The sequence below is a fragment of the Musa acuminata genome, chromosome BXJ3-10 (genome assembly GCF_036884655.1).
Source record: "Musa acuminata AAA Group cultivar baxijiao chromosome BXJ3-10, Cavendish_Baxijiao_AAA, whole genome shotgun sequence".
In the NCBI taxonomy this organism is placed as follows: Eukaryota; Viridiplantae; Streptophyta; class Magnoliopsida; order Zingiberales; family Musaceae; genus Musa; species Musa acuminata.
Genome location: NC_088358.1, coordinates 21,765,648 through 21,780,116, shown reverse-complemented (window position 1 = coordinate 21,780,116; position 14,469 = coordinate 21,765,648). Strand labels below are relative to the sequence as shown.

The 14,469-nt window shown below is 36.5% G+C and overlaps 1 protein-coding gene across 1 annotated transcript; it reads right to left on the bottom strand.

Moving 5' to 3' along the window:
* Positions 1–7,949: 7,949 nt before the first annotated feature.
* On the bottom strand, positions 7,950–14,381 carry LOC135650717 (novel plant SNARE 11-like). Its single transcript, XM_065170268.1, has 10 exons — positions 14,177–14,381; positions 13,517–13,609; positions 12,682–12,775; positions 12,544–12,581; positions 11,535–11,623; positions 10,535–10,614; positions 9,607–9,663; positions 9,388–9,480; positions 9,221–9,295; positions 7,950–8,171 (listed from the first exon to the last, which is right to left on the bottom strand). Exons 1-10 carry the CDS (start codon positions 14,248–14,250, stop codon positions 8,097–8,099), a joined length of 768 nt encoding a protein of 255 aa, XP_065026340.1. The 5' UTR covers positions 14,251–14,381; the 3' UTR covers positions 7,950–8,096.
* Positions 14,382–14,469: the final 88 nt, after the last annotated feature.

The window sequence follows — 14,469 nt, the reverse complement described above, 5'->3', positions numbered from 1 at the left end:
GATCCTTGCACACAAGGGTCACATCGCAAATAGAAATGGAATTGGATTTGTAAAAGGATTACATCAAAATCCTACCACTTTCATAAAAGGACCTACATTACATGTTTCCTCTTATATGAAATGCAACTTCTGTTGCAAATCCGGACATATTGCCTACAAATGTCCATTTAGGAAAATTAGTTCACGAAAATTAATATGGGTTCCTAAAGGAACTATAAAGGATTCAATAATAAATAACAAAATTAGTGGGTCAATTTTTGAGGCACCCAAAATCAAATGGGTACCTAAAAATCATCCTCTTTTGTAGACAAACCCACAAGCTAGGAGCAAGAGATGATATCTCGATAGTGGATGCTCAAGACATATGACTGGAGATCCATCTCATTTCTCTATGCTCACTAGCAAAGAAGAAGGGTACGTCACCTTCGGAGACAACAACAAAGGCAAAATCATTGGCAAGGGAACTATTGGTAACAAATTTAGTTTTTCCATTGATGATGTTTTACTAGTTGATGGATTGAAACACAATCTCTTAAGTATTAGTCAACTATGCGATAAAGGTTATATCGTTAGATTCGAATCAAATATGTGCATTATTGAAAAACCAAATCATAACATGACTATGATTGCTTTAAAACAAAATAATGTCTATACCATCAATCTTGATGAACTAGGTAATGAAATGTGTTTCTCCGTCGTAAATGATGATGCTTGGCTTTAGCATAGGAGATTAGGTCATGCAAGCATGAAAACAATATCTAAAATCTCATCTCAAGAATTAGTACGAGGGATTCCGAATATGAAGTTTATTAAGGATAAGGTATGCGATGCATGTCAACTAGGCAAACAAATAAAAACAAGCTTCAAACCAAAAAATCAAATTAGCACCACTAGACTATTACAATTGATCCATTTGGACTTATTTGAACCAATTGATACAACAAGTCTAGGTGGAAGCAAATATGCTTTTGTGATTGTGGATGACTACTCTAGATACACTTGGACCTATTTCTTAGCTCACAAAAGTGATTGCTTCAAGTGTTTCTCTAAGTTTTGTAAACTCACTCAAAACGAAAAAGGCTTCATGATTTCATCAATTCGGAGTGATCACGGTGGTGAATTCCAAAATCATGACTTTCAAATTTTTTGCGAAGTTAATGGGTACAATCATAACTTCTCAACTCCAAGAAATCCTCAACAAAATGGAGTAGTTGAAAGGAAAAATAGAAACCTACAAGAAATGGCAAGAACTATGTTAAATGAACATAGTTTACCCAAATATTTTTGGGCCGAAGCCGTAAATACGGCTTGTTACATCATGAATAGGGTCCTAATAAGACCATCTCTATCAAAAACTCCCTATGAATTATGGAATAACAAAAAACCAAATATTTCTTATTTTAAAGTTTTTGGTTGTAAATGCTTCATTTTAAATGAAAAGGATGCCCTAGGTAAATTTGATGCTAAATCCGATGAAGGCATTTTTCTTGGTTACTCCTCCGTTTCTAAGGTCTTTCGTGTCTTTAACAAAAGGACCTTAGTAATAGAAGAGTCTATTCATGTAGTTTTTAATGAAATTTCTGATTTAAAGAAAAATGATTTTGATGATGATCTTGGTTTTGATAATTTGAATTTAAACGAACCCCCTCCTCAAAATAGCCATTTGAATGCATCTTCTTCCTAAATTTCTTTGCCCAAAGAATGGAAGTATGTAGATGCTCATCCAAAGGAGCTAATTATAGGAGATACAACAAAAGGGGTTCAAACTCGTTCTTCTTTCAAGAATTTTTGTGCTAACGCCGCTTTCCTTTCTCAAATTGAACCTAAATGCATTGACGAAGCCTTAAAAGATGATTTTTGGGTCATTGCAATGCAAGAAGAATTGAACCAATTTGAGAGGAATGAGGTATGGAAGCTTGTTCCTAGACCAAGTGACCACTTAGTCATAGGTACTAAGTGGGTCTTTAGAAACAAGCAAGACGAAAATGGTATCGTGGTTAGAAACAAGGCTAGATTAGTGGCCAAAGGTTTCAACCAAGAAGAAGGTATCGATTACGAAGAAACCTTCGCTCCCGTGGCTCGATTAGAAGCCATAAGGATGCTCCTTGCCTGTGCTAGTAGTAATAATTTTAAACTATTTCAAATGGATGTCAAAAGTGCTTTCTTGAATGGTTTTATTTTCGAAGAAGTATATGTCGAACAACCTCCCAGATTTGAAAATTCTCTTCTTCCTAATCATGTATTCAAATTGACTAAAGCTCTCTATGGCTTGAAACAAGCTCCTAGAGCTTGGTATGAAAGGCTTAGTTCCTTTCTTATTTTAAATAATTTTATCAAAGGCAAGGTTGATACTACATTGTTTATTAAACATTTTGAAAATAATTTTCTTATTGTGCAAATTTATGTTGACGATATTATTTTTGGCTCTTCGGATGAATCACTATGTGAATCATTTGCCAAATGTATGAGTCATGAATTTGAAATGAGTTTAATGGGTGAATTAACTTTCTTTTTAGGATTACAAATCAAACAACTTAGTGATGGTATATTTCTTAACCAATCCAAATATACATTAGAATTGTTAAAACGATTTAACATGGATAATTCAAAAGCAATAAACACCCCTATGAGTACTGCGACTAAGTTAGATATGGATGAAAATAGTGAAAATTTCGATCAAAAAACATATAGGGGAATGATAGGTAGTCTACTCTACCTCACCGCGACTAGACCAGATATTATGTTTAGTGTAGGACTTTGCGCTAGGTTTCAATCTAATCCTAAATTATCTCATCTAAAGAGTGTTAAAAGAATATTTAGGTATCTTAAAGGAACTCTAAATTGAGGATTGTGGTATCCAAAATCTGAAAAATTCGATCTAATAGCTTATGCAGATGCCGATTTTGGCGGATGCAGGATAGATAGAAAAAGTACATCCGGAACATGCCAATTTTTAGGACATGCACTTGTTTCTTGGACTTCCAAGAAACAAAATTCAGTTGCACTATCTACGACGGAAGCCGAATACATTGCTGCAAGTGCATGTTGTGCACAAGTCATTTGGATGAAAAATACATTAGAAGACTATGGAATTCACTTTAAAAACATTCCCATAAAATGTGATAATACTAGTGTCATATGTCTTACTAAAAATCCAATTCAGCACTCTAGAACTAAGCACATCGACGTTAGGCATCATTTCATACGCGATCATGTCCTTAACAATGATGTTGTTCTAGAATTCATTGACACAAAGCATCAATTAGCAGATATGTTTACAAAAGCTTTGAATGAAGACCAATTTGAATTCATTAGAAGGGAATTAGGTATATTAAATTGTCCCTAAGAATAAACTTGTTTGAATGGATTTTCCGTAAAGTTTTTCATTCTCTCTCCGTTCCTCGGTGACTTGTTAAATTATCTTATCCTATCTTAAGTCAAACACCGCTTCCATCTGATCAAGATTAATGATTTTATGATATTTTGAATCTCGAAATTGATTTTGATGGCTTGATTATGAGTTTCAAGTTGACGAATTGAATTTGAATGGATTTGTATTCGAATAATGATCTTGACTTATTGGAGTTACTACTTAAAATTTTTTTCTTATCCCAATCTCTTCTTTGTACATCTACAATTTTTGTTATTTATAAAAAGAAGAGATTTGATAATATGGATGAATGCTGAATTTTCCTTTAAGATGAACTCTGCTTAAATATTTTAGCATACTTAATTTTGAATGATAAAATCTTTGTATGATCAATGATAATATAGATGAGTGATGTATAATCAATGATAAAATCTTTGTATGATAAATTATGTGCTTCAAGTCTCATTCTCTTTTTGTTGATGACAAAGGGGGAGAAAAGTGATGACTTGTATCATTTTAATAGCATGACTTATATGAATTGCAAAAGCTTGTGTGATATGAATGTCTTATATGCCTTGCAAAATCCTTGAGAATATCACAAGATTGATTGATCATATTGAAAGCATGCCTTACATCGATATCATGAAATTCATGTTGAAAATCTTTATATCCTATCGTAGTAAAAATTGTCCCATATCATTTGACTTATGATTTTCATCGAAGTTTCGCATTTACTATTGCTTAATGAGAATAACGATAAGTTCTACGGTTAGAACTTATCGGTTTATGCTTGAATTCAATGGATGAAATTCAAGTGTTTTCATCTTCTCATAATATGGCATATAGATAGGGGGAGTTATGTTTAACTCCGTCATCAATTGATTGTCATCATCAAAAAGGGGGAGATTGTTGAATCTCGGATTTTGATGATGAAATCAATTGATTGGTTAATTGATCTAATCCATATTATTGAGTTAAGTGTGCAGGATTAACTACGATAACCAGAAAACACAAAGCAAGAATACCGGAGTCAAGATCGATAGACGTTTAAGAGTCCGAAGAATCGTCGGAGATGTTGCCGGAACCAACCGAGAAGAAATCGGGAACCTATCGGAATTTTCGGAAGTTCGCCGAAAAGATCGTCGGAGGTTCACAGAGATCACCGAGAAGGCTCGGCTACTCGTTAAAGTCATCACAAGATCGGGAGCTTGATGGGAGTCCGTCGGAAGAAGCTCGTCGGAAAGCTCGCCGAAACAAGACTCGACGTTCGCGGTTGAAAGCTTGCTTAGGATGTATTTTTGTTATGTAGTTCACTTGTAATTAGGATTAGGATTAAGAGATAATCCTATATCCTGGTTAGGGGCCAACTGGGCCCAAAGTCAGATATGGTTTGGGCTAAAATTAAGCCAAACCAGTGAAATCGGAGAGCCAGGCGGTGGCACCGCCTGGCTGGGCGGTAGCACCGCCCAGCACCCGAGAGCTGGGCGGTGACACCTCCTGGGCTGGGCGGTTGCACCTCCCAGCACCCGAACACTGGGCGGTGGCACCGCTTGGCTGGGCGGTGGCACCGCCAATATGGGGAACCCAAAGAGAATTCAAATTTTGGAGCCCAAAATTTGAATCCTCTTGAGGCCTATAAATATCCCTCAAATCTCAGCTGAGGTGACAACTTTTGAGAAGCATTTTGATTAAGATAAAAGTCTTAGAAAGTCTTAGCAAGTCTTGTTTTCAATTTGCTAGAGAGTTCTCCTCCTTCTTTCTTATTGAAAATTTGTAAGAGGTTGAGCTGTTTGTAAAAGGTTGTAAGAGGGGTATTGACCCTTCCATTTCAAGAGATTTGCTAGTGGAAGGTGGGAGCCTCATCGAAGAGGGGCCTCGCAAGTGGATGTAGGTCATTTGACCGAACCACTCTAAAATCGGCGTAATCTCTTGTTTGCATTTCATTATTGCTGTTTACATTACTGCAAACCTTCTTACATGCTTTAGTTCCTTATTACCTTTGCTGCGCAACTTCAAGAATACGCTTTCAAGTTAAGTCTTTCAAGTTTCGTTCTTATCATACGAAAGATTTTTCTAAAACCGAAGTTTTAATCCGCTGCACTAATTCAACCCCCCCCCTCTTAGTGCCGCTCCGATCCTAACACTTGCCAAGTGGATCGTCGCAGTCCAGGAGTTTGCCGGAAGTCCGCAGGAGCATCACCGAGGGTTCATCGGTTGATCGATGGAAGTTCGCCGGAAACTCGCCGGAAGAAGCGAGTGACGCACCGAAGCAAGCTGCAGAATATGTCTTAGGAAATAATCGTAGTTAGCACTTTGATTAAGTTAGAAATGGGAGGTGATCCCATTAGCTTAATCCTGGGGCAATTGGGCCCCTGAAGAACTCAAATTGGGTCGAATGGTTCAACCCATTCGGACCCAGGTTGCTGTGGGAGGTGCAACCGCCCAGGCTATGTCTCCCAGCGAGACTGGGCGGTGCAACCGCCCAGGGCTCAGTCTCCGAGCGAGACTGGGCGGTGCAACCTCCTCTGTCAGGAGGTAGCACCGCCAGAGCTCAAGTTTCGAGCTCTGCCAAGCGGTGCAACCTCTCCAGTCAGGCGGTGCAACCGCCTGAGCTCGGTCTTCGAGCTCTGGCAGAGAGGTGCAACCGCCCCTGACAGAGGTAGCACCGCCCAGAGGCTCAGTCTTCGAGCTCTGCTAGGTGGTGCAACCTCTCCTGTCAGGAGGTGCAACCGCCTAATCTCGGAATTCCGGGATTTGATCGTTTTGAGCTCCAAATTTGAACTGGGTTGGGGCCTATAAATACCCCACCCATTCAGCACTGAAAAGAGATAGACCTACACCGAATTCTTGATCTTTTCTGTGATTCTAAGAGCTCAAATTTGTGTAAAGTCCAAAAGTTCTCCTTTTTCTGTTCTTCAAGTCTTGAGTTGTAAAGAGAGGAGAGAAAGGTTCTGTAAGAGTTGTCTCCTGAGCCCGTCAAAATGAGTGAAACTGTAAAAGGGCAGTTGGCCTTCGCCTATTGAAGGAAGGCCTCTAGTTGACGTCGGTGACCTCATCGGTGGAGGAAGCCAAAAGTGGAGTAGGTCAAGACTGACCGAACCACTCTAAATCTCTGGTTTGCTTTTATTTTGAGCACTTTATCATTACTGCAAACCTCCTACATAGCTACTGCTCTCTGCGCTTTTACGAACAAGTTCTAAGTTCTGATCTTTCCGAATCTGCATTCAGACGTAAATCGGTGTTTTCGTACGATCTTTACATTGCAGTTTACATTTACGTTTTGATTCTATTTATAACTGCAAACTGTCTTCTGCGCTTTTACGAACGAGTTTCTTTGCAGTTTACGTTTACGTTTTGATTCCATTTATAACTGTAAACTGCGCTTAGACGCAAACTGTGTTTAGACGTAAACTGTGCTTAGACGCAATCTGCGCTTAGACGCAAACTGCGCTTAGATGCAAACTGCGCTTAGACGCAATCTGCATTTAGACGCAAACTGCATTTAGACGCAAACCGCATTTAGACGCAAACTGCGTAAACTGCGCTTAGACGCAAACTGTGTTTAGACGTAAACTACACTTAATCATAAGTAATCTTAGAATCGGCTTTTGCATCAAAATAGTTTTTATCGAACGAACGCAGCTTTCGTTTTTAATTGCTGAAAGATTTCCGCTGCACTAATTCACCCCCCCCCCCCACCTCTTAGTGCTCTCGATCCTAACAAATATGTCTTAGAAAGAAAATATCTGAAAAATCCCTAATGCATTTTACATCATCATGAGTTTTTAATTGATATTAATGTAAATTAGGATTTCAACTAATTAGTTAACTTACAGTAGCTACAGGAGATTGGCTACAATGACACTAACATAGATTAGATTTTAGATTTTGGAGGAAATATAAATGCCAAAGTCAAACTTAAAAATAAAAAAAGTTACATAAGATGTTAAATAAGAAAAAAAAGTAAAATTATATATATATATATATATATATATATATATATATTAATGGTTACAAAATTTTAGGAATTTCGAATATTATAACCATAAAAATGCAAGAAATTGAAATCATTGTGCTGTTCATTGCACTATCATTTGTATCAATTATCATGACTCATTTCAATCTCGTAAAAAATTATAATGATTTAATGGTCGTTAACAATTGTGGATAACTAATTCAATAATTTATAATCAGTTGAGGCATCAGCGCTCCGAAGATCATAATTGAATTATTATAATTTATGAATCACAAAATTGTTGCTAAAGACTTTTATCTGAAGGAAAATTGTATGCAAAGAATATTAGTTGAATCATGAATTGCTTGCTTACAATATTTTATGTAGATGATGAAAAATCTCTTCACTAAACACAGGTAAAAGAGCTATCAGACCCAGAAAAGGCAACAAAAAAAAAACAGCTCTTATTGAGATTGATGATAAAATTATGAAAGACAACTTGTCCTCTGTAGTTATCATTAACAATTACACGGAAAAACAAAAATTTTGGAAAGAGGGACCAGTATACACCTTTACAAACAATTATACATGCTGTTCTGCCAACTAAATATTGAATCACTAGATTTCACCATTACAAACAATAGAAAGCATTAAAAGTGGTGACGACAGATACAACAAATAAACAAAGAATATATCCAGTCATAATACTAACTGGATGACAAATGATAGCAGGAGAAATTGATGAGTGAAAGAATACAACTGCCGCAGACATCAAAGAAGTTTTCGATTGGCTGGAGGAGGAAGTCCAGGAATATCCGAAATGTCTTTGTTATTTGGATTCACAAGCTGAAAATTCAATGATAATTGTTTTAGAAATCTATACAAGATAATCAAACAATGAATCGTGAAATAGGATTCAATATTCACTCTTTGTTTCAATATGTCAACAAGACTTGCTAAATGTTTAACTAAAATCCTGCATCACAAGTGCTGTAATTAAGATAAGAACCCGATATGGAAATGGAAGAAAAGTTTTACGATGCTTGTTCCCTAAAAGAAGATGATGCTTGCAACTCTAAAGAGTTAGCTCCATTTCTTGCAACATGCACTGATTCTCCTGAATCTTCTTAAAGACTTAAAAGTATACGTTTGATGGTTTGAGATGCAAACAAGCCAAACATATAGATACAAGTTATTGATGTCGATTTAAGAAATGAGTAAACAACTCACTTCAAAATGTAGTTTAGGAAAATTCCTGATTGATTGTATCAAAATGTTAAAATAATAAGGTCGACGAATAGAATGTTTTTAATTTCATTAGTCTAGAATATCCAATGAAGTTCTAGCTTCATCTTTTCTCCTCCCAACATAACAGGTAAAAATCTATCTTCAACGATCTATGGCATGTAATTCAAATATAATAACAATTAGTAGCTTGAACCCATAACAGGCATCATTACAATAATCTTTGGAAACAATCTGCATGATCAAGTTCAATAAAATAATAATTATGTCTCATGAAACAATTAAAAGGGTGGGCCTTTGTGATATGGGAAAATATGATTTGAGTCACGAAAATAACCTCTTATGTTTAGAGGAAATATTGCGTACATTGACCCTCCCAGACACTATATTGGTTGGAATTACGCACATCTTTTCTTTTTATTTTGCAGGACTTGAAAAACACTTTTTTGGATCACCCAAGTAAATGATATTGTGGCTCAGAATGGGTCTTGTTTAAGTGTTGAAAGCCCCAGTCCCAATTGATTTTAGCAGAATCTTCAACCAAGGCAACAGAAACACTTAAAGAATACATGAAGATGAAATGGTAGTATCATAGTAGAAGAAAGACCATAAAAGATGCTTGAAAGCAGAAAAGAAAATAAACGACCCACCTTCACAATTATGATTGCTACAACACCAATGACGATCAGGAAAAGCATTGCCATTATGCATCGATCAGTTGCAACCTAAAATTCATAAGGGAAAAATGGATACAATTTAGAAAAGAGAGACCGTGGAACAATCTGAGAAGCATGTCAGTAACTTCACTAGAAATGACCTGTCTGCCAAGTTCCTTCACCAGTTGGGATGCCTTCTTCATTGAAAAATGGATCGAATCCAATTCATTCACAATTCTACTCATTTGCTCAGTCTGCCATATTTACAAAATATTAGAAACACTAGAAACAGTGTGCTTTCATGTGGACTCTAAAGAATAACTTGTCTGTTCTAATGCTGAGTGAAAAATGGGATTCTGAACTAGTTATAAATGACAGACCTGTGCCTTCAAAGCAGCCGCTGTCTCTGCTCCAACATTGATAGTCTCTTCAACAACCTAAATATTCAAAGTGTCATGGATAATAAATGTTAAAATAATACAACTATGACAGGATAAATTAAAATTGAACAACAAGGAATAGTGTAATTTCAGATTTCACACTACAGGATGTTGCTTTTCATTAGCAAGTGAATCATGGAGTCTGAACGATGGAGATTTTGAATATCAATCACCAATTTTCCTATGGCCATATGTAGATCAAGGAAATCTTATGAAAAGGCTTCCCTCGAAAAAGAGAAAGAGGAAAATAGACCCATCGAACAACTAACAGAAAATTGCTAAACAGGCAATGAAAAGCTTTTGCAATGCTATGATCTTCATCAGTGTCCTCTACATATTTGAAGTGACAAAAATATAAAGTTCCCAATAAAAGCAAGCTCAGCATAAGGGGACCTATATAACTATTAGATGAACATGGAGAAAGAAGCCTATATGCTCCCCAATTTGTATCACTCAAGCAGCCTATTTATCTCTCAGTTCACTCTACACCTTCCCTATTGGCGCCTTCTTTGAAGAACATATGAATATATGAAGCAACAATTATTAATGTAGATTTAAGTGCCATGGTATTTGATAATAAGACATATCTTGTTGTATATGGTAGATATGCACCAACTTAATTGATTACAGAGGAAAAGTAGAAACGCCAAAGGAACCAATTTATCAGAAATAGAATAGACATGAGGATGCTACAATTGGATTCTCATCTTACAATTAACAAAAGGGGAAACAATGTATCTTAGTAACTTGCAAGACTATGAGCATATCTATACATTTCAATCAGGTAAAACCAAACAAAAGGTCAAACACAGAATCATCACAATAAAGACAATGTTCGAGTGATATTGTGCAAGTGCAAGAAACCAACCTGCTTTGATCGTTCAATTGCCTGATCTGTTTCATCCATCATACGGTGTCCAGAATCTATCAATTGTTCATTGGTCATAGCTGCAAGACATGTTGTATAACAAATAATCAGCAAATTATAATAAATAATCTGCAAAATCAGGTTTTGATAATTTGCTCCAACTATCCAAAACAATTCAACGCATATACCAGCACGATAGATCTGATACCAGTTATATAACTACCTAAAAAGCCAACTAGTTAGATGACTTCTAAAAAGTAGACTTCCTCAATGTGGTCCCAAAATGCTTAACCATGACTTCAGATGTAAGATTATTAAATATTACAATCAGGGTTAATAAATACGGCCTCTATACCTTTTTCAGACCAGAAAAAAGGAGAAAGAGGGGAGTCTGAAAACATACATGAAACATCTTGTTATTTGCTTTATACAGCCAAACCAGCAATTAGGACATCAAACTGGCCATTAGGACACTGAACCAAACTTTACAGCCTTATTTGTATGCACATTATAAAAGATATATTGAATTTCCAGAAATGGTTTAAGGTTTGAGAATCTCCACTGCCTTAGTGTCATCCTCACTGCAGGAGCATCTGAACCTTTGAAGGAGACCAAAAAACATCGATTGAGGAAATTGGTTTCTTTATATATCATTGGTTGCAATATAGTTTTTTATTTCTATTTTGGGGTATTGTTAGACTGCAACTTGCCCTATTATGTCCAGCAATGCTTCAACCATTGATCACATGTGTGGCACATGCCAACCACCATGACTATTCTTGTTTTAGCTTAACTTCATAATGTATTAATAACATTTAGAATCAAGTGCAGCAATGTGCAAGAACAATAAAGTTTTTTAACAATGCAAAGTCAACGAGTACTCAATAAACATGCCTAGAAGGTATTCGTTTAATCACCTACTGCATATGTGCTGCATGTTTAAGTTCACACTTAAGGTAAATGGATAAATACTTGATGAGGTCACCCAGAGAATACTTACATGATGCCAATCGAACATTTTCTTCTGCAAACACATCTCCGCCACCAGGGCCATCAAAAAGATCAATTCGTTTGTTTTCACTTGCATGCCTGCAGTACACAAATTATTATATAGAAACTGTTGCAAGAAACTGGTTAAGAATGTAAAGTAATAGTTGCAATATTAAACAAATGTATTTTTCTGTAAAAAGACTAATAAGAAGCAACTTATGGAGTCAAGCCAAAAGTTATAACAGAGATGAAGGATTGATTACATACTGTAGGAAAAGATTACAAACTAAGTGAGAAATAAAATATAGAAAAATAACAGGAGGGAGATCAAAAACATAAGAGGGGGATGGACAAGAAGTCATACACCGTTCTCAAGGAAATTTCATGTGCATATTATAAAGTTTCTGTAAAATAATTGAAATAATTTCTTCGACAGGATATGCTATCTAATTATAATTCCTTCAACAGGATATGCTATCTAATTAGAATTTTCAAAAATAACCAACTTTAAGGTAGGTTGATTAGAGACAGAACTAACATGATAAAACCTAATTAAAATTTGGACCATGCCAACCAAGCACCATTCTGTCCATCTATGTATTCTGGAGTGTCTGCTATTGGTGCACCATTCCAAGGATTTGATGACTTCTCTGCTCCAGCAACATAAATATGCCAAACTAAGTTGCCTTTCCACAGAAAAAAGTTGAAACAGATACCATAAATGCATTGCTCTATTGATAAATTAATTAATCAGTTCATGTTTGCGTTTGTAGAGAATTCCAAACCACATATTCATGATGAATGATAAGTCCATCAAGAGCAGAATGGCTGTGTCCACTCTCAAAATAGTTATATTTGCATCAAAGAAGAAATCATGAAGGAAACGATTTTACATCATAGTTCCCTATTATTTCTTTGAGTATATATGGTGAATAGGCAAGAATTAAACACGTGGGTTAAAAGAAATCTTCATGATGAAAACAGCAACTGAAGTAAATAGCACAGAGAGAAAAACTTACTGCTTCTTCAGAGCAACATAAGAGTTCAGTTCTTTGATCTGCAAAATTGAAGCTAATTAATCAGTAAGCTGTCAGTTTTCAACATAATATTATCCAATATGCCAAAAAAACTAGGAACTTTAGGAGACAAAAAGACACCATTGATTGCTTTTTCTCGTTCAGCATCCTGTTCGTGTTGTGAGTATTTCGACTCTCCTCTTCCTTCACGGCTCTCTCAAATTCTTTGATAAGCCTAGTTAGACACATTGATTCAGAACTCGAATCAGAAATAAGTGTGATTATTACACAACAGAATGACAATACCTCAAATTATTTGTGATGTAACACATGGGTTCCATTTGTTGCTTTCATCTTAAAAGTGCCACATTAATTATAGGTAAAAGCCAAAAAGAAGCAAACAATTTGAAATTCATGAATGTAAGATCTAGAGTAATATTCATTAAGATGTTAAAAAAGGCAGCAGTTTGGTCAGTTCCTGAATTTGGATGATAGACATTCATTACGGATTCTAGCTGCATACAAAACAGCTGACTGCATCATAGACTTCCAATTCGAACAATGCTTGTCATACTTCTGATGCATAGATTACCAAAATGCAACACAGTTCCTCTCAAACATTCATATATTTATTTCTCAAGCACTGCACTTCTCGTGATTAAAATAAAGATTTTGCTTTAAAAGATCCGTGTAACTGGTCAGTCAGAAACTACGTAGCCTGAACATATGTAGCCTCTCCACGCATTGGTCAATCAGAAACTAAGGTAGCCTGAACATATGTAGCATCTCCATGCATTGGTCAGTCAGAAACTAATTCACAAACATAGCTTGTAATCAAAAATTTAAGAAAAAATATGGGATAAATGATTGGCACATTAATCCGGACATTAAAGAAAGAGCAAGATAAACACCAGAGACAAAGACCCACTAACAAGAACCATTCTGCAGCAAAGAAAATAGATATCTAAGAATGTACCTCTTGCATTCCCTCATCTTGTCAGTCAATTCTTCTAACTGCCGACTCCGTCTATTTGGGTCTTTGATCTTCTCCAGTTTCTGAAACCCATTTCTGTTGAACATTTAATAAACAATCAGTCATCAAACTGACAAGTATAAACGAAGCATATCCACATCAACTATGACTGAATAACCCATAGCAATTATCCTTTTTCTTCGGTGCACCATGTGAACCACAAAGATAGTATGAACAGTAACATCATTCGTTAACGCTTTCCTTTTCCTTTCGGGATAATATGTATACTTAAGCACATGATCTTTCACGGTTGATACTTCTCAATTCCTTTTTCCAAATAGAAACTTTCTTTTGCCTTTTTTTGGGGTGGGGAGGACGAGAGATGTCGGTTCTTAGTTTTCCAACCAATGAGATCACAGCACACATTGAGGCTACCACTTTGCAAATTAAAAATTCTAATATTTAGAGAAGTAATTCTTACCACAACATTTTCGTAAAATCTCAAATTCCTACATCATGTTTTTCCGATTTATATTTTATTTTCATGTCTTGGAGAAGAAAGACTAAGAGAACGTCTGTGGCCATGACGAATTATTCCACATCCTTCCCATCACCAAACAGAAACGTAACGTTCCAGGAAAGAAAGAAGCCATGTATGCTTACGATAAAGCCCGAAAGACATCGTTGATCTGCCCCTCGATAAGAGCCAGCTCCTCGCTAACATCAGACAAATCCATCTCGCAAACGGGAATTCTTCGTCAACGAGATTCACGACTCGAATACCAAAACTCGCCAAAACCGGCCGAGAACCCAACTTTCAGGTCCCCCGACGCATCACGATCCCTGCCACTCCGCGCTACGGGCCGGAACTCAAACGAGATCCACGGCGTCGAGATCAAGCGGCGCGCCCGAGGCGACCACCGATCGCCCGCGAGATCGGCGACCCGGGAATGGGA